At 40.2% G+C, this 20,461-nt stretch overlaps 1 protein-coding gene across 3 annotated transcripts in view; it reads left to right on the top strand.

Annotated features, from left to right (window-relative positions):
• Nucleotides 1-20,461, top strand: part of zgc:77784 (uncharacterized protein LOC402947 homolog) — a 67,260-nt gene that overhangs the window by 15,649 nt on the left and 31,150 nt on the right. For all 3 annotated transcript variants that reach the window (XM_022211703.2, XM_022211692.2, XM_022211683.2), the window contains exons 3-7: nucleotides 8,974-9,131; nucleotides 11,565-11,685; nucleotides 11,770-11,908; nucleotides 14,050-14,177; nucleotides 19,192-19,316. In XM_022211703.2, the coding sequence (XP_022067395.1) occupies nucleotides 8,974-9,131; nucleotides 11,565-11,685; nucleotides 11,770-11,908; nucleotides 14,050-14,177; nucleotides 19,192-19,316 (671 nt within the window). The remainder of the gene's footprint in view (nucleotides 1-8,973; nucleotides 9,132-11,564; nucleotides 11,686-11,769; nucleotides 11,909-14,049; nucleotides 14,178-19,191; nucleotides 19,317-20,461) is intronic.

Here is a 20,461-nt window from a genome sequence, read left to right on the forward strand (position 1 = left end):
TCCTTGTTAAAAAACACAAAACAGCAATTTGAGCGCGCCCTTATCTTCCACCATGTTGAGGCTTCCTTACTGGCAGTGTGTGTGTGGAAGTGCTCATGGCTGGCTGACCTCATCTGTAGCTTGTGTCCAAAAATAGAGGACTCAGATATGCTGTATATTGGGAGCCATAAGCGACTAATGCAGATATCCGAGCAAGGGAGAAGATATAATGCTGTCATGTTGCCTCTTTTAAATTGTTGATAATAAAATTTAGCTTTGTGTGCTGCTGCAGATTACAGTGGAAGGGATGATTCACCTGCAGGCACTGAGTGACTAACAGTATTAATAAGTGCCTGTTTTTGTTCTAATCTCGCTGCCTGCAGCAAGCCGGGGCATATGCTAAGACAGCATGGTGGTGGTCTTAGACTCCCCCCCGCCCCTCTGTGTGAGCTTGTGCTGACTGTGGGGTAAATAGTGACCCAATTAGCTCTGGCAGGGAGGTGGGAGGAGAGGGGGAGTATGCAGCGCTAATGAGAGGCCAGTTTTAAGCTGGTGGTCTTGCAGAAATGTGTGCTGCTGGTGGCCGTGTGTGAGGCAGGAGTCTGAGGAACAACAGGTGGGAAGAGCCTTAAATTCCCGCTGAGCTGTAGTTAATATCGATGCATCTGTTCAACTCTTATGACTCAGACTTGGTAGCAGGACTGCTGACACCAACCTGGTTTAAGCCACATTTAGTACCCAGTTACTGCCATTAAATGATGCATAATGTATCGGGCTGCATGACTAAGACTTTTATCTGCTGTGCATTAACCAGATAATTCTCATTTGGGTGGTACTTTTGCTGAAGTTATCGGACAAACTGTGTTTATTCCTCTGAACTGCAGGGTGTTTTGGGTAACCTCAGACCGCAGACGCTCGCAGAGATTCGTGTGCCAGGCAAGTTTGGCTCATGTTGAGAAGTTTTTTCTCAGATTTTCCTTGAGGTCTGGGCTGTTCTTTTCAGCACAGTAATGTTATATTCTTAGCAGACCTTGGGAAAATAAATTGAAGGCGCTTCTTGTCACGGTGTTCTCTGTTAGTATTGATAAATTCAAATCACATCTGATTAACAGATGTGTGTGTGTGGTTTGCTGACACTGGGGTGAAACTGATTTCCATTTTTATATTTCTTACATTTTTTCACATTTGGAAGTGCTCTCTTGTGGACGTTATGGATGCATTAACCCTCTGAATCCCAAAATCTGCCTGTGGATTAGAAAAACATGCGATCTTTAAAGTATTGCCACAATTACATCATTTATCAGAGCCAGAATTTGTAAAAACAGAAAGAATCGTCAAGTTTTCAGTTCTCCCAACAGTTTTCCAGTATGAATGTATTAACTTTCTGAACCCCAAACCCACCAGTGAGTTCACAGAAGGCATATTTTCATTTTTAAAGCCGGCAAAACCCCACCATTTGTCAGAGCAAGGAACTGCAGAAATCAGTAAATATCATCTGTGACATCTGAAAAGTCCAACAAAGTTAATCTTAAAAATGTTCTATTTCATCAAAAACACATTCAACATGTCTTCTTATTATAATGAGAATATATTTACATCTGTCACAAATGAACTGTTCAGTAACCACATTCTGCATAAAACAAAGAAGTCTGTGCTCCTCGGTGCAACTGCGAAGCCTTGACTGACTCAGCTGCAACCAACCATCACATGACCAAGATTCTGGGAGTTTTAGACTGAACTGCAGGCTGTGTTTTGTACAGAGCAGGGAGCAGGGAAGCAAATTTAAATGAAAAGTAGTGAATATCTATACTATGTATCTGAAATGGCCCTAGCAGGGGCTGGCTGGACATTTACTACATGTCATTTTCCTGATGTCTCCCCACATTTCCTGTCTTTTCCTACTGTGTGTTACCAAATGAAGGCAAAAGTTTCTCAAATGCCTTTGAAATGCAAAAGTTGAGAACTGAATAAGGTGCTGCCGCTTAACAATTTGCTACCTATTGATGTCTTATGATAGCCTAGCCCCGCTAGACAACCCACGGCAACGAATTTAATTCTCTGCCAGGGTGGGTCTAGTTACCCTCCATAAGGCTCGAGGCTGGATTCTCCTAAAACTGGCCGGACGAATCACCATGAAGTGTAGAGTCAGAAGGCGGGCGTAACGAAGTGGCGACAGAGGCGTGACGATTCTGGCAGAAACAACCGGCGCACAATAAACAGTTATCTTTCGACTCGCTTTGGCCACAGCCCTTAAAGATTTGAAGCTAAAATTCAACTTGAAAGATAAACAAAGGACGGCACTGAAGTGTTTCATTGAGAAGAAAGACGTATTTGGACTTATGCCGACGGGATATGGCAAATCCTTAATATACCAGTTGGCTCCGCGGCTCCGCTGGTTGGGGAGCTAATGGGACTTAGCCACAATCCGCCGGTGCTCTCGGAACTACGTCAGCCTATTCGTTGCACTGATTGGTTGTATACCTACCCAATTGCTGCAGAGTGATTTGAAAGACAACCTTTTAGCCCGCCTCCCTCCCTGTCGAGCGGCCCTAGACCCTTGTGCCTTCAGAAACACGGGTCTACCGCGGCTAGGCTAGTCTTATGGTATTGTAGCAACAGCAACAAAAACAAATTGCACGTGACCCACATTGCCATCACTGTAAGAGACCTTTGTTGAATCTCTCTTCACAGTTCAGTTTTTTTTTCTGGTGGGTGTTTGGAGTGTAACTCTGTAAGCTTTTAACTGTACAATGACTGACAGTTGGCCTAATGTCAGATGTTACTATTCTAACCAACAAGTGCTTCGCTAAAATGTAACAAATCATAAACAAACAATTCCCTCTCAGCAAGCAAGTAAAATGTCAAACAGAGAAATTAACAGAAAAAGTCAACACATACATGACACACAATGGGAATCAGTGAGCTGATTGACACTTCAAAAAACACATCATTCCAACACTCGCCCTGCTTACTCGTCAGCCTTGGTGAAGTAGAGTTAGTTAGGGCTTTTGATTGGTCAGTTTTTGACCCTGTGAGCTTCAGCCAATAACATCACAGTCTTGTGTGTTGATTGCTTTCAGAATAGGTTAAACATTTACTACACATAGCATAATTTCCCAATGGGTGCTCACCATTTTTATAAACTCTTTGTACAATTTCACCAGAGTCTAGAAAAGTGAGTTTTGACATTTTTTATGGCAACAGAATGCAAAGTCTGTGGGTGAATATGCAACAGAGAGCAAAAAAAGGGAACAAATGCAGTAGCTAGGAACCTTTTCAAGCTCATGTGGAAGGCAAACAGCTGAGCAGGTGCCATGTTTGCGTTCAGTTTCCAGCTCTCCTTAATACATCCATGGTGCCTGTTTTAACCCTCAGTATTAAACCCACACACAGAGACTTATTTATACCACCCACATGTGTATGTTTGCTTGTATGCAGCCTGGAGAAGCATAATTCCAGCTTTACCGACATGTGTTATCCCTTCTCTGAGAGCTTTTTTGGAAATGACTGATGTTCGAACATAACCTCTCATACCTCCGTTGGATTAATGTGATCAAACTGATTCTGTTGCCTGCAGCCTAAAAAAAATCTCCTAGGCTTAATACAGCATGTTTTGTTAAAGGTAGACATGGAGCCAAGTCAGAGACTGACATGAACAATCTTTTGTTTTTTCGGTTGATGTGTGTTTGTTAAGCTACAAATCTTCATTGTGGGTTCCAGCTGTGAGCATCACTGCTTGTTGCCAAACTGTAATATTTGTTGCATCTGTTTCTGCTTCCTGTGGCCACTTCTTCAGATCATCCTGCAGTAGAGGTGTGATCACACTGGTCAGTTTAAGGTGCAAGAAGCTGAGATCCTGCATCTTTATTTTCCCGGAAAGCTCCAAGAAAAGGGAAAAAAACACCTGTAGAGACAACTGGAAGTCGTGCTCATTATTCAAAGAAGAAATGAGGGATGAAATAAGGTGGGCTTTGTACAGTATGCAGAGAAAATCAAGCAGGAATTAATGCTGACTTCACCTCTGAGTCATTAGGTTTGCAGCAAAACACAATTCCTCACAATGATTCAGCTTAGATAGATTTCTTTGCTCAGAGGGCAGTCTCCATTTGCTGCACATTTGCAGTTTAAATAATATTTTTTATGCTCAAATGCATTTTTTGCACCCCAGGGTCCACAAGTTATGTTTTTTTTTTTGTTCTTTCTGTATAGCTGCCATCTCTCCCTTCTGGAGTACCTCATAGTAAGGAACCTGCTTTGCTCAGAAATGCCAGCAGCAGTCATTATTCTGACTGTTTTTCTCTCTGCTTTTTTACTGTAGGCTGCCAGTAACCGGCTGTTGAAAAACCGGAATAATGAGACAGTGGGAGTGGACCGAAATCCATTCTCCAAACTGTCTTTTTTTTGCCCTTAAAAAGAAAACAAGAAGGAGGAGGGGGGGAACAGTGGTTGGTGTCTATTTCAAAACCGTGAATGTGAATCTCTGCCTGTCTCAGCGAGGAGACGGTCACATGATGCGACGGGATTAGAATAAAGTAGGACAAATAAAAAATAAAACTTGTTTAAAAGGCTTGTGGAGCCAGATGTTCCTACTTCTGATGAAGGATTATGAAGGAATCGAAAGTTCCTCTTGCAGACTCTTTGTCTGCTTCTTCTGCTTTATGTCCTCTTTAAGAATCCACAGGTACATGTATATTATCCCTAACGTGTAGTTTAGAGAACACGAAAGCTGTCAGGCTGAACTTCAGCTGTACAAATCACCTCTGCTGTGCTTTATGGGAGTCCTGTCAAGGCTTGCTGGTGCAGTAAAATGTTGTCTTCATGCATTTGTAATTGAAACATCATTACATATTTGGTAAATGGGGGAATTTATGGCCGAGGCTTTCTCATAAAGGCTGTTTGCCCTGAAGTGCCTTCTCATCCGCTGTCGGCACAATCAGACAATGGGTGGATTAAAGCAATCTCTCTTCTCTGTAGGCAATGCTTCCATTAGCTATGACAGGGCAGTATCATGGCAATGGGATTAGACCACCTCTCTAACGGGTTTACTGCTCTCTGAAAGAAAAGAACAACAGGAGCCAGGCAGTTGAGTCGCCTCAGACTCTCCAAAATGTGCACTTTAACCTCTCTGTCCACCCTGTCAGCCGTGAAAACACAGATCCAGGTATCTGTTCGCACATCTGTCCGGCCCACACTGTCTCCTTTCCACATTCACTGTCACCTCATGTTTAGCACAAAAGCTTTTTCTTTCCCCTTGTCCTGCCTGTCAACCTCACCCCATCTTCCTGTGAACTGCAAATGCAAATGCAAAATGCAGCACCGAGCCATTTTCCCCATGATAAATCTCTTTCTCTTTCTATGTTAATTTCTCCAAAAACACTAACAGATGGCCTCACCGTGGAGTTTAGCTCATGTCTGCTGAACCACATAATACAGAGATAAATATCACTTAAAAATCAAGTGATGAATATTCTGAGGAGATTAAATCTTCTAATCTGTATATTCCTGAAATATTAAAGTTGCGAAAATGAGCGGGTGCCTTTGGAAATAGCGCCCACAGAAATAATGATGAAAGTCATTTGGGGACCTGCTAATGTTATTGTTTAAGCTCCCAGGATGTGCCTTGTGGGGGGGGAAATGAGGATTTGTGGGTCAAACCGTGGATGTCCTGCAGTAAGCGCTCGGCCTGTCTGAGCCCAGTGTGGACGGACAGAAGTGGGAGCCTGGTTTGGGGGATTACTGCAGTCGTATTACGTCTGAGGAGTGAAGTCAGGGACAGTAGGCCCTCGGGAGGGAGGGCTAGTCTGCCTCTGTTTCTGAGGAGATTGGGCGATTCTGCGGCGGGATCGTCATCACGTAAACATCCGTGGGAAACTCCGTCTTGGCGTGGCAGACTTTAAAGTCAGAATAGGGAAGGATCACGTTAACTAGAACAGCTTCAAAGAACACTTCGGAGGCTTGTGTTGCAGTGTTTGGGGGCAGTGATGTCAGGAATATATTCTGCTCTCTGGCATGTGTTTCAACCCTCAAATGTCCCACTTTCTGAGAGTCTGTGCTCGGGGACTCCGGGATTCAAATGCCTAAGGTGTGTATGTGAGTGTGCGTGGGCTGTCAGTATGTGTGTGTGTGTGTGTGTGTGTGTGCAGTTCAGGGATTAGCTCCCTGCCCATAACTTTTTCACTTCAGTCACCATGGCTGTGAAACAAAGGTCTCTGCGCGCCCATCTAACCAGGCCTTACAGAGCAAGGTCTAAAAATAATGCAGTGCTTTCAATTAGCCCTTCAGCTCTGCAAAGCGTTTGAAACAGGCAGCCAAGTGAACAGGGTCGGGCTGATTTGGTGAACAGACCTCTGGGAGGAGTGTGAGTTCCTTTACTGGTTTTAGTCCACCCGTGTCTCAGCTATTGCTCCTGCAAAGGCTCCCTAACTGTTCTGTTTTAGCAGGATTTTTTTTTTTTTTACGGTTTGGTCTGTTGACACATAATCACCTGCTCTGAGATGTATTACACCCTGATTAATAATTAAAATACCACTGCAGCCTAATGAGAAATTTAATGATGTTAAAGAGGCTAGGAGAACTCTCACTCTTGTTTATCAGATTTTACAGCGTTTTGAAAAAAAGAGAAATAAATCCAATTTTCCCACTCGGTTTGAAGGGTAAACTTCCACTTCATTTCAGTTCAATTGAGTTCAATTTTAGCACGAACTGAGTTGAAGCGACAGGCTGATAAGTTAAATGGATTGACCGATGTTCATTTTAGACCTGAGTGAAAACTCTCTGAGTTATGGAATATTTATCATCATTTACCCAGGACGATCTCAGCTGTCGAACAGGAATGAGAGATAAATTTCTGTCTTTGAACAACTGTGATAATTGTGGATAATTGGATGATTAATATGGCATAGATTTTGTTATGTGCTCAGAGTAATTAGCTGAGAATGACGTCGATAAAAGATGGATTACAGAAATGTCACTAATTCTTAATGTGTAAAGTTAGGAAGGACAAAAAGAGGTGCCACATATAGCCATTTCACTGTATTCTAACTAAACATAACACAACTGAATGAGAAGTGTACTGTGTGTATGAATAGGTGGAAGTTGAGGTGTAGTAAAAAACAACAGAAAAGCAGCAAATCAAGCATCAGCCATGAAATGATGAAATATTTGTTTTGTTCCCCAAAATCATTACACAAAACTCATTTTAATATTAATAAATAATACCAAATATGCTGCACACAGACTTGCTATAAACAATATTTTGATTTGTTTCCAGAAAGTTGCTTTATTTCCAAATACTGAAAATTCTCATAATTAAGCCATCATGACATCTAAAATCATTTCCAATGGTTTTGGCAACCATAACTCTCTCTGAGGCACATTTGGCTGCAGTTGCTGGAGTGTAAACTTGCCTAAACCAAATCAAATGTAGGATGGAATTGCTAACATTACCCTGAGCCTTACTGTAGTTCTCATTTCTCCATTTCTTAACCTACACAAGTTAAGGTAGTTAACCCATAACATTCCCCTTTATCTTTGGAAGTGACTCTAGGATACTAACATAAGCCTGTAAACTGGCTAAAGACGGCACAAATTTTATTATGAAAGAATAAAATTCAGTCAGAAACTCAGGAGATGGTTTTTAATTTGAACTATTGTTTTTGTACGATTATCACAGAATAGGAACCATGCTTATTGCTAATTTATTTCACATATAACACATTTTGAATAATGAATATCAGATGTTCAATGTTATAATTTTCTTGATATTTGTATTTAATGTGTTTCCAAATACATCATAATTAATTGTGCAATTTTATCTCATGTTTTAATTGATTAAACCACACATTAGCCAGCATGTTTATGAGTACTATTGATCCCCATGAGTTGAAATAAACCGTGTTGGAGGAGGTTATGACTCACCAGGCTCTTAGCCAATAAGATTTGTTCACTGGTTTCTCTTTTGCTGACCAGCTAGATGAATAATCGGTGGGCATCGCCAGAACAGAAGAAGTAGTTCACTTGTTCTCTTGACCTTTTGGTTTTGGAAAGGCTAATGAAAAGACAACACTTGGCTCGACCGACCATATGATTGAGAGGAGTTTAAGGGGGCATTGGATTGCAGATTTGCAAAACAGTAGATGATATCTTTCATCTTTATATCAGTGAAAGATCACTGAAATATTCATGAAAGTGTAAAAGGAGAGTGTATTGATTGATTATGCTGGAATAAAACACTTTGGTTGTGGAAAAAAGCCTCTAGGCTTTAGCTACAGGATGTGGTCCAATGAGAAGCCATTTTTCGGTGTGCATGTGAGTATGAGTTTCCATTGTACAGAGGATCTCATGAGAAGGCTCGGTTCACGGTTCACTCTGAGGCTTTCATCTGTCAATCATAGCAGAAGATTAGAAGATATCAAAGGTCGCCGTGTCAAACTTCTCATCCTGTCGTCATCTGCAGGGTGGCCAGAGCTCAGACTTCTGGACTGACAGGCTCAGAGTCGGAGCTGTGCTGCACATCTGTAAGATAGTGATTTGAATCAGAGACACAATCCTTTCATTAATGCAGAGACCATTTTTTCTCCCTCACACATGGGCTAAATTATGAATGCGCTGTTATGTGTTTACTCCATGTTGGACTGAGTGATGTGCATTATTCATCGGCTGTGACAGGAGAGACAGCAGAGTAGGACGCAGGCCTGGGAAAACATTAAAGTCAAGTACGGTCTAACAAGGACGCTGCTACGGATTTGGGCAGTCATGCAAACACAATAATCAACTCTCTCTCAATAAGATATTTGCAGCCAACCTCCAGCAGGAAGGTCGTTCACCCAGGAAGATGCTGTGCCGTCTGAATTATTTTCAAGACAAATTGGTGGTTCATTTGATGATGCTGGTCTCATGTGTGCGTGTGTGTTTGTGCTGCTGGTCGCCAGTCTGCGGGTCTGTTACAGGGAAGGCTTCTGAACCTAATTAGATGTCTCTGTGTTTTCTTTCCAGTCCTGAGAGATGATTTCCGACAGGCCCCCAGTGACGTGGTGGTGGCTGCTGGGGAGCCTGCCGTGCTGGAGTGTGTTCCTCCACGTGGTCACCCTGAACCCACCGTGTCCTGGAAACGCAACAACGCCCGAGTCAGCACCAAGGATGACCGCATCTCTGTGAGTTCTTTCAGGGACATTTTGCGCACCCGGGTTAAACCCTTAAATAAAACAGCACAATGCTGAATTGTCTGTAAATTTAAATATTGATAACAATATGAAGAATGAAAGTACATCATTGGAACAGGGAACATACAGTACAAACATATCTTTTCTGGTTGACTTCAGACCTCAACCTTTAACCATAATAAAGCAGAGCTACATGAAAGTTACTGCACTAACATGAAAATAATTCCCCAACAACAAAGATACATATACAACTAGAAAAGGCTGCTCAGTTGTTGTATAATTTCCAGTGGCTGAAAGCTTGAAAAAAGTCGTGTCAGAAAACACGGCAGTATAGAATGTGGCCATTTAATGTAGATGTACCCACAAACAAAATGACCTTGCACTGAGCACAGGCGTGTATTATGCATGTGTGCATTGCGTACGGACACCGAATCGCATGACCTAAATATGTAGCAGGCGGCGATAATTGATGAGACTCGGAAACACCCCCACAATTTGATCAATTGTTCCTTGTATGATTGCGAACAGATAAGTCTCGATAATTCCACAGTGGTGGATCTGTAGTGTGATCGCAATCATGTGATCGTCAGCAGGCAGCTGATGTAGTGTTCACTAGTTGTCATAGTTACAGTGACACTATGCTGCTACCTCACAGTGATACAGAAATCTTTATTAAATCCGTGGATCCGGACTCTAAACCACATCACTGCCAAAATCTAAACACTTGGTTCTTGTTTCACTTCTGACCTTCCCTGAAAATTTCATCCAAATCTTACAAACAGACAAACCAACACAACCGCCTCCTTGGTGGAGAAATAAATGATAATAAGCGATAATCTAAAAGCTGGTGGTTGATTTTACTTTCACAGTTTAACATAAACTGTGATTTAGAGGATGAAAAAAAAACATGAAATCCTCTGGCTCCATCTTCACAAATTGTACCACTGTGTTACACTGTGGTGGAGATCCCAGCATTTCCAAATATAGTGTGCAATAAATGTTGGACAAAATCTGTAGAAATGTATGAAGTGGTGCATAAAACATCCACAGAGGTTACATTTGATGTCATTTTTGCAAAATATAGTATCATATTCTTCCATGAAATGTTCACTGAATCTGGTGTTCTAACCATAAAAGCAGACATATTTTGATATTTCATTTAATGCATAAGATATTCTCCATTTTTCATACCATCAATAGATCCAGTGAAAAGGTCAACCAAGAATGAATCTATTATTGAGTAGGATATGACATATATTATATCTTTCTGCCATAAAGCTGCAGAAACCATTTATTTTTTCCTCTGTTTTGCATAATCCAATACCATCTGACTAGTAGCCTAACCACAGATGCGCCACTATCCCAGGTGGGCTCGTCTGGGATTTGAACTCTAGACCTCTCACCTCCTAAGCAAGAACCATGCTCCTAGACCAACGAGTCACACTTTCCACCACATTTTAGCAGATAAAAAGAACATGGAAGCTGTAGTTTATTTTCAGCCATTCCCACATACTGTAATGCTGGTGTTAATACAAGTGTATCAAATGTGCATGAATCTAAGACTGAAAATTGTCCACAGCAAAGGCACAATCCTCTAATGTTTAGGAGTATTCAAATAATACATATTCATGACTAGTTTTTTACGTTTCTCATCTTTACACGGACATCAATAGAGGTTTGAGAAGTTAGAAAAATCCATAGATTGACTCATTCCAATGGAATGTAGTAGAAAAATGTACAATATTGTTTCTTTTCTTATGGATACATAAATTGTTTAAATTAGTACTAATCTAAATGTGAACCTCAGTAGATTCTGGTTTGTATTTCTTTCCTTAGGATTTATAAATGTTCCAGTTTTTAAAAGTCAAGGAGAAATCTGTTATACAAGTAGAAGAGGCACTCATTTGAACTGACAATAATTCTAATAGACCATAATTCACCTTTGCATGTTTTGGACTGAAAATGTCCTTTTTTTCATGTTCTCTCATGTCTGTAAAGCCAGCAGCAGGACACAATATCTTGTGGGTAAAAGGTGTTTTTGAAAATGTGATGAAGGATGTCGTTTATTGAGGCAATGAAAGCAGTGACGGTAGAATTTTAACTTTATAAATGCTCCTTTATCTGCAAAAATCCTGGGTCGAAAATATAAGTCAAGTGAAAAAGTGTAAGTAAAACGACCACATGTAGCTAAAATATCAACGATAAGTATGATGTCTCCAACCACTATACAGACGTATATTGCAGTGACTCATACTGTGCCTTGAATATGAAACTTTAATGATTTATACCAATGCAAGCACACTGGAATATGAAGCTCTCCATTAAAAGCTGAGGTGATAGGCTTGAGCAGCATCTATCTGCTGTCTTTAATCAGGAGACGCTGAAGATTAATGTCTGGTGCTGTCACCGTGTTGTTTCTTTCAGATGCGTGGGGGCAAACTGATGATCTCTCACACCAGGAAGAGCGATGCTGGCATGTACGTTTGTGTGGGCACTAATATGGTTGGAGAGAGGGACAGCGATCCTGCAGAGCTGGTGGTGTACGGTGAGCTCCAGATTATTTATGCGGTAGAATCCTTTCGAGGAGGATAAACTTGGGCACGTTTAAAGGCCGCCTCTTGCCCTGCAGAGCGCCCGGTGTTGGTGCGGCGTCCGGTGAACCAGGTGGTCATGGAGGAGGAGACCGTGGACTTCCTGTGCGAGGTTCACGGGGATCCGGCTCCCACTGTGCGATGGCGGCGAGAGGAAGGAGAGCTTCCCCGCGGGAGGTGAGAGTGATCGATGCAAGCTTCGACCAATAGGGAGACAAGCTGGCGATGCACATACAGCCTGAATTCAGCTTTCCCATCTTGGGTTATTAGCACATGTGACCCAGAAAACATGTGGAGAGACTGTTCATTAATTCATGTCTTTATATCGGTCTGTGAATAAAAATACAAAAGTAGGAAGAGGATTCATTAGCAGGCACAATCCTCATGTGAGCAGTCTCATCCTTTTTTTTCTATAACAATATTCTAATTCACATTAAGCTGAGGCTATTACATAATTACATTTTTCCAGTTTACAAAACTATATGACTTAATGCACAGACCTAATGAGTTGTACAATACAAACAACAATTATGTAGATGAAAAATGCTGTTTTAACTTTATTTTCAACTAACAAGATCGTGTTAATTAAATTTGGTCACACCACAGCCAGCTGCTGTTTGTCTTTCTGCTAAGCTGATCTAACTGGCAGCCGGCATTAGTTTCATGCATTCCATACAGACTTTTCAGTTTCTTGCTTAGATTTGGATGCGTTGATTGAAAACACTCTCAGGTCTTTATGCTGAATCCTAGGCTTGAGGTAACAGCTGCTAACTGGATGTGTTAGCTTAGCACGAAGTTTGAAAACAGAAAAAGTCTGGCTCTGTCCCGATTTAATTAACACTATGAAGGTAGTTTAAACAAAATGTTTTTTCTTACTTGATGTAGAATAAAGGATAGAGAGGAAAACAGGAAACCCATGCAGTAAAGGATCATGAGCTAGAATTGAACCTGCATCTCTGACACAGTTCTGTTTACGAATCACCTTCTTAACCAGTTGCGCTATCTGGACACCTTGCTCATATTTGTTGGATGACATACTAACCTATGATGTTTTTGTCATATTTTGGACCACATACTAAAACATACTAAAAAATTCAAAGTGATCCAGAATCCAGGATCCTTTCCAGATTGCCACCAAAATTAAATCAGCTCTTCCTCTTACCATAGTCTACATCCCCTCAAAATTTCGTGTGAATCTGCCCAGGCGTTTTTGAGTTACCATGCTAACAGACAGACAGACAGACACACAAATGCCAAGTGTCACATAACCTCCTTGGCGGAGGTAATAACAATATGTTATTTATTTCACCTGTCATTTACCTTCATGGTGTTTGTGTGTGTGTGTGGGCCTTTTATTACTTAACTCAGTGGTTTTTAATTGATATATACAGATGGGAATTGCAGACATAATATGATATTTAGTAATATTTTATAAGAAATGTACAATTTTTTCCAAATATTTAATGCTTAGGCTGGCGTGACTATGAAACTGTTATTTTAGATTCTAATTGGTGGTAAAAAGATCTAAATTAAACTTAACAGTGAGATGATACAGTGTTACAGGATTAGTAAGAACCCTTATGTATAAACGTAACAGTCTTGCCAAAACCCACACAAAATATCTGATAAAACTGAGTCCTGGTGACTGCAGTGTAAGTCTTTATTTGTTTACTTTGAGAACAGGTAATTGTAATCATGAAAATTTCATGCACTTATTGTTTTTCATGTTTGGAAAGAGCTTTTGTGTCTTTCATCTTTGACTTTTCTTTAATCTAGTGTTTTTTCTATCTCTTTCTTCTGTGGATTACTGAACAAGACCATGAATGAAAATGAATTAAACTGATTTAACTCACTTTTATATATTTTTTTCCCCATCTGTAGTGCATTTGTATTCAGTAATTTAAATAATTCTGCTCTGCAAAGTCCATCTTAACTTCACGTTTAATCTACTATGTGATAAAATGTTTTTTTCCAGTAACAAGTGAAAAATCCCTCATTGTGTTAAGATAATCTTGCTTGTTTCTAATTGATTTTCAACTGTTTCAAGAATTTTCCTGGAGCCCGTGACAATATCTAAGGCAGATAAGGCACATTGTGCCGGTGTCCCGGTGTTTCAAGATAATGCCACCTGATTGCAAATAAATTTTTAAAAAACCCTTGCAGGTTGATTGACAAGGAAAGAAATGACATTATCTTGTAGCACTGGCATCCTTTTTTCCGCTTTGTGCAGATTAGCACGGTGATTTCTTTCTTTTTTTTCTTTTTTTTGTTATGGCTCCCTATTAGATCTTTCATTATCTCTGTTTTTTCATTTCCAGGTTTGAAATCCGCAACGGCAACAGCCTGCGTTTGTTCCGCGTGAAAGAGCAGGATGAAGGGACGTATACCTGCACATCTGAGAACAGTGTGGGCAAGACAGAGGCCTCAGCCATGCTGCAGGTCCACGGTAAGAAACACATCATGCATATTGTATCGGAGCACACGCATACTTTGGCATGCATTAAAAAAAGCTTTCAGTCCAAAGCCATGTTCATGCATAAGGCAGCGCAAAGTCACATGGCAGCAAAAATCATACACAAGCCTGCTTCCACTTGATGCCTAAAGCTCGGCCTGTTTTTGTATCAGTGCATCTTTGAGTCCCTTTCCAGCGGTGCTGCCAGGAGCTTATGCTAAACCGTATGGATTACGCCATTTGACAGATGTTTGGTAGATGTGTGCTTTAACTCACTGCCAGAGAGCAGTCCCAGTATTAATAAGACATGACTTTTCGTCTCTCTTCCTGTCTCTTTATCTCCCTCCTCCCTTCGCCTCACTCTCTGTGCCTGTTTTTCTCACTCTTTCTGTGTCTTCTGGTTTAAATACTCTCAGACGACTTCATCCACTAATGCTTTTATCAGAGTAAATGAAATCCAAACCAGTTTTCTATTCACTCTTTTCTTTTTTTCCCCAAACCAGCTCTTTTTTAGTCGCTCAGCGTTTCATCCATCTCATTAATTTTCCATCTCTCTCCATCATGTTTCAAACCCTATCATCATTCCAGTTGGCCCGCTCTGTAAGTTCACTTTCCATCTAATTCTTCTCTCAAAATAAAAGGCATTTGTGTTCCTCATTTATTTAGGGGGAAAAAAAAAGCTATTTCCTGTATGGTATTCTTAATGGTTTCTAAAAGCAACAATCAATGCCTAATGGTGTAAGTAAGTTCCTCCATTAGATTCTGACATGTTGACAGCATGCCTGTTGCTGCAGTGAGGCATTAAGTAAGCCTCAGACACACTGACTTAATGTACATCAGATTAAGGACTCCCATCAAACACACATCTGCTGTACTGAGGAGTGTGTCAGGATAATGGAACACGATGTAAATCCTTCTCTCATTTGCAGCTATACTAGTTCAAAACGCAGCTGACAGACTTTTAATTACAACTAAACTCAAGTCTTTGTAAATAAGAATGCAGTTGGACATCATGCTACATTACTGACCATTTAACCATAAACTATTATTGAAGGGGGGGGGGGGGGGGGGGGGTGTTAAAATCGGAGGCAGGAAAGGCTGACATTTGCTGACGTTTGGTCTCGCGTTTGTATCAAGCTCCAGAAACAACAGATCCTATATTTCCCATAATGCACCCTTCCCCCGTGAATGGTAAACAACTTTATCAACATAGATTAACTGACCACCACCATATAATCAGGGTTGTTTTTCTCAGACAAAGCTCCTACAGGCCATCTTAAGTAAACTTTATCTCTATACAATCTCTCAGTACTTTACACTGTAAATCATTTTCATTTCATTCAGCACAGAAAATGTGAGTTCAAAGTCGTCTTGTGTTATAAAGTGCAAAACTAGCCGAGTTAAATTACCTGAACTTTAAAAAAAACAGTGCAATAAGCTTAAGATTTTAAACGGAATCAACTAGTGACATAGAGAATGTTTACAGACAGACTAGTTTCAGTTTAACATACTTTAAGTTTAAAAAGTTTCATCTCCATTTAGCACAGAGAACTAATATCCTGAGCTGCTGAAGTCATTTCTGACCAGATTCAGTACAAAGCCAATTTGTGAAGCTGCTTTTGGTTACAGTGAGATAAATCATAAGTCTACGGAAGTAGAGATTGAATTTAATAATAATTTTCATCATAGTTAGACAAACAACAAGTTTCCACCATGCTTGTTTTCTTACACCACAGAAGACAAGAGTTTGCAGGGAGATTTAACTTTCTAATAAAGCGTCTTGGGAAATCTGCATCCAATTTGTTTCTCATAAACTCAATTTATCAAGTTTTGTTAACTCTGTTCATTCATTGCTCTCATAATTTTCTGTCAAAATGCCCGAAGATCAAAGAACTCTTGTTGTTAAGTTTGAATGTGATCTGAAAATAAAATCGTAGACATTTAAAGTTTCATTAATGAGCAAAACTCAGACATTTCTGGAAAGTAAACTAAAAAAGATGAGTTGAGTCGACTTATTCCTTTCTGAAATCAAACACAGAGATAAAAATGAATTTAAGAGAAAAATCAACATGGAAAAGATAATACCAAAGAATAAAATAGGAGTTTATAGCAGGAAGCAAACATTTCTGATAACAAAAACAATAAAGAAGAGGAGGCAGACTGCTCCTTTACGTAATATGTTATGGTGGTAATGTAGCAGCTGTTGTTGTTGTTGTTGTTTTACAGTAGCAGTAGTTGCATTAGTGGAAGCATTCTTTACTTTTATAGCACAGAAAAGACTGTGTTAAATCCTGTGATGTTTTTGAATGTATTTTTTATATTTATTTACCAAGAAATACTTCTCTGAGATACACAAAAAATGTATACCCAGCAAGTTACTGTTGCACACTTCTGTAAAGGAAAGACATGAACCCATTCTGTCCACGAAATATTGGATATTATCCAGGAGAGAGGCTGAGCCACTCAGTTGTAGTATTGAAATACAGGTCTGGTTAGATAATGTCCAAAAACAACAGATAGGCAGTAACGTCCGCTGAGAGTGATAATCCTTCCCACTGTTGGCTCCATATTTTTTTATCAACAATTCTCTAATTGTGAAAGAAAGCCAAGTCCACGTACTGCAATAAAAATATCCTCTCTCCCAGACAGGATATTTTACACCAGCTGCCACACTTCTAACTACCAACCGCACTAAGCAGATAACTGAAATATGTCATAATCTATTGCAAATTCATAAATCGCAAAACAAAATTGCCAGTAATTGTCACATAAAAAGATTTCATCCCGGAATCAGCCCAAAGTGACACCTTGACAACAGTCTGAGAGCTGAAAAACACCAAATAAATGAGATAAATCTAATCCTCTATGTGACTAACACATCAGATTTGTTTTAAGGCTTTATAGCATCTGAAGACTGGGAAGAATTCACAAAAACATCTCGGCTACGCTTTGATGTTGATGAAACTATGTGATGTCTTCTGTGGCTGGAACATGCTCTCAGTGCGAATATTAAGACACGACACAGATGACTCAGCTCCCTCGTGAATCGAGCCAAATATGCGTTTGCGTGCGAGTGCATGTTTCACTGTGCAGAGAGGATTTGTGGAGAGGATGAGTCGGAGCTACAGAAGCTTCTCATTTGGCGGGAACTGAGAGCCAATTATTCAGGCTGGAGGTGGAAGCCAGTGGTCAGTGTAAATCTCCAGAGGATGTGATGATGTGGATAACGCAGTGATCTGACCCGAGCTGGAAATTGGCAGCTCTTGCTCAGACCTTTTCCCGAAATAACTGAGTAAATGTCATCTGGACTGTGTGGCTTGTGCTGCGATGATCTGTGCTTTTTTTCTTCTCCTTCAGAGGACATGGAGGTGATTTCTCTCATTAAAGATGAGAGGACGATGAGAGCGTAGTGATAGATCAAAAAGCCCAGAAGGTTAAAGAGACAAGTCTTAAATCGGGCTTGCTAAGCACTAATGAGTCCTGTATCAATCAAAATCAGGGTTAACAGCAGGTGGTGGATGGTAACTAAATACTTTTATCCAGGAACCCGACTGTATTTTACCACAGTATTTTACTTTATATCTGTGGCCCATCAAATACACTGCATACCTCACTACATTTACTCGGCAGCTTCCTGTGAGCTGTTGTGCATCCCCCTCTGAGAGGCTTCCTTCCTACCACATTAATCATCTGATGACTGTGCAGATTTATGGGGTCTCGCCCTTCCAAAGGGTCAGACACCTCCGCTGGGAACCTCTTGGCCTGGCTTTCAAACTGTATCTAACACAGTTAAAGCTCGCCCCTCCTCATACACACTGATGCATCTCTACAGCAATTAAATCACGCCATGGATCACATTAAGTCACTCACAGGGGCCACATTTCTGCAGAATAAGTACTTTTACTTATGAAGCTTTATGTAAATTTTACTGATAATGAGACACTTAGAAAGCAAAATTACATCACATGAGAATAGATGCAGTGCCCAATAGAAAAGCAATGAGACATGAGCACAATAGATTACTGGAAATAATAATATAAAATTAAAGCTAAGCTAAAATACGACTAGAATAGAAGAGTAAAGCTGTAATACTAGTCTGAGTTAGTGAAGTAATATGGCACAAAATAATTAAATAGTGCACATAAAAGTGGAATATGAACACGAAAATGGAATATTGCACATGATAAGTAAATGTTACACATCAAATTTATCATATTTAATTAATTTTTACAATAAAGAAATATCAAACTATCGCATCTAAATAGTGAAATATTGCACATTACATTGACATATTGCACATCAAAATGAAATATTATGCCATGATACTGTAACTTGCATTGCACAAACTACTGTTATTAAGTAAAAGTAAAGCAGTACTGCAAATTGATATTGTTTTTCAATTATTCCATGTTTCAGCTGTGATTACTGCAGAAGGGGAGGGGGTTAAGCAGTTTGAAATACTTCCTTAGTTTTACTGAAGTCATAGTTTTGGATTGCTGTGGTATATTTAAACCAATAAAATCAATAAAAGCTTTGAAGTGTTATGGTGAAAATAGTGTGCAGCACACAGCGAACCAGCAAATAAACCAGAGATGACCTTCTGTTGTGTGCAAAGTGAGGAACTTTTGTTACTGCAGAGCTGGCATCATAAAATGGGGTAAAACACTGAAGCAGAGAGGTTACAGTTGTGCTCATAAGTTTACATACCCTGGCCAAATTTGTGAAATATTGTCCTTTATTTTTTTAGCAAATATGTTTGTCAATGGAAACATTGTTCTTTCATTTAGGGCTGGTGTTTAGACAAAGCTAAACATGCAATTGTATTTGCTTTGATCATTCATGTTTTCATTAAAGAATGGAGTACATTTTACAAAATATGCCAGGGTATGTAAACTTATGAGCACAACTGTAGTTTAAAGATCGGGAAATCAAACTGAATCACAGACGTTTTAATACAGAAGTTTGTCTTTTATTAATATGTGGCCGCATTCCTTTTTCTGTTCTCCAGTTCCACCTCAGATTGCTTCAAAGCCCAGAGACCAGATCGCCACCCAGGGGAGGAGCATCACCTTCCAGTGCGGCACCACAGGAAACCCTCCACCTGCTATCTTCTGGCAGAAAGAGGGCAGCCAGGTAGGAGGCCGCAGCAGAACAGCCTCAAAGTTAGTAGTGGATTTCTGTCCAATTATCACCCGAGTGAGCGAACGTGAATACATTTGCTCTCTAACGAATCTGTGCTTGATAATTAGGTGTGGATTTTTTAAACTTTTAACTGATACTGCATTATTTATCAAATCAATAAGCGTAGTTTCACACCTCCTTTGTCTTAAAAGGCGAGAATGACTCACCGCAACATGAGCAGGTTTTGTCGAATGTAATCCTACTTTTTCTAACACCTTTTTTTATGAGGTTTTCTTTCTTTCTTTTTTTGTTTTTGGTTGCCTACACTCGTCCAGACACATTTTTTCCAAGCGAACGAGAGAGCGCAGCGCATTTGCATTTGGCTCAGAGATATGAGTACCGACAAAGTGTTGGAAGATAGTGCGTTGGTGAGAAATGTTTTCTCCTGCTTTATGACCGCAGTACACGGATGGTGAGAGATGAAAAAGCAGAATAGAAACAAAGGAGGCCTTGCAGGAAGTACACCAGGTGTAGAAACTGCTTCTTCAGGCCAAACCCTGCAGACAAACACTGCCCTCCTTACACTTTTTTCCACAACTATAAATACCTTGTTGCTCAACAGAAGTTCGGATCACAGACTTCGCAGAGGAGAAACGTCAGATGTTTTCAGAAGGTTGCTGGAGAGCAAACGGGAGGTTCGGCTCCAGATTTTGTGAATAAGCTTCGGTCTGCAGGATGGTTGAGGCATGGCTTGGCTGTTTGTGGAGCTTTTTGCTGTATTTGGGGGATTATCTGTAGCCTTATAACCTTGGTCCCTCCACTGAAGTCTAAGCCTCTTAGAGGAATGAAATGGATGACTGAATGGATTGATGCATCCCTTCCCCCTTGTTCACATCCATCTCACTTACAGAAAAACAGGATGGAACAACTACGACGTCTGGTAGTGGGCATCATCCCCAAAACAACCCATCTCTTCCAGTTTTTACCTTCTTTTGAAGTTCGTGGTTAGAGTTGCGCCTCGTATTTGTATGTAAACGTGGAAAGTAAAGTGTCAAATAAAGCTGAACAAGTAGTCAGTTAACTGATGAGGAGATCAAAACTTAGTTAAGGCACGTTACCATCAAAAAAACTGCCAAAATCACACCATTTATCAGAGC

The sequence above is a fragment of the Acanthochromis polyacanthus genome, chromosome 13, assembly GCF_021347895.1.
Source record: "Acanthochromis polyacanthus isolate Apoly-LR-REF ecotype Palm Island chromosome 13, KAUST_Apoly_ChrSc, whole genome shotgun sequence".
NCBI classification, from domain to species: Eukaryota; Metazoa; Chordata; class Actinopteri; family Pomacentridae; genus Acanthochromis; species Acanthochromis polyacanthus.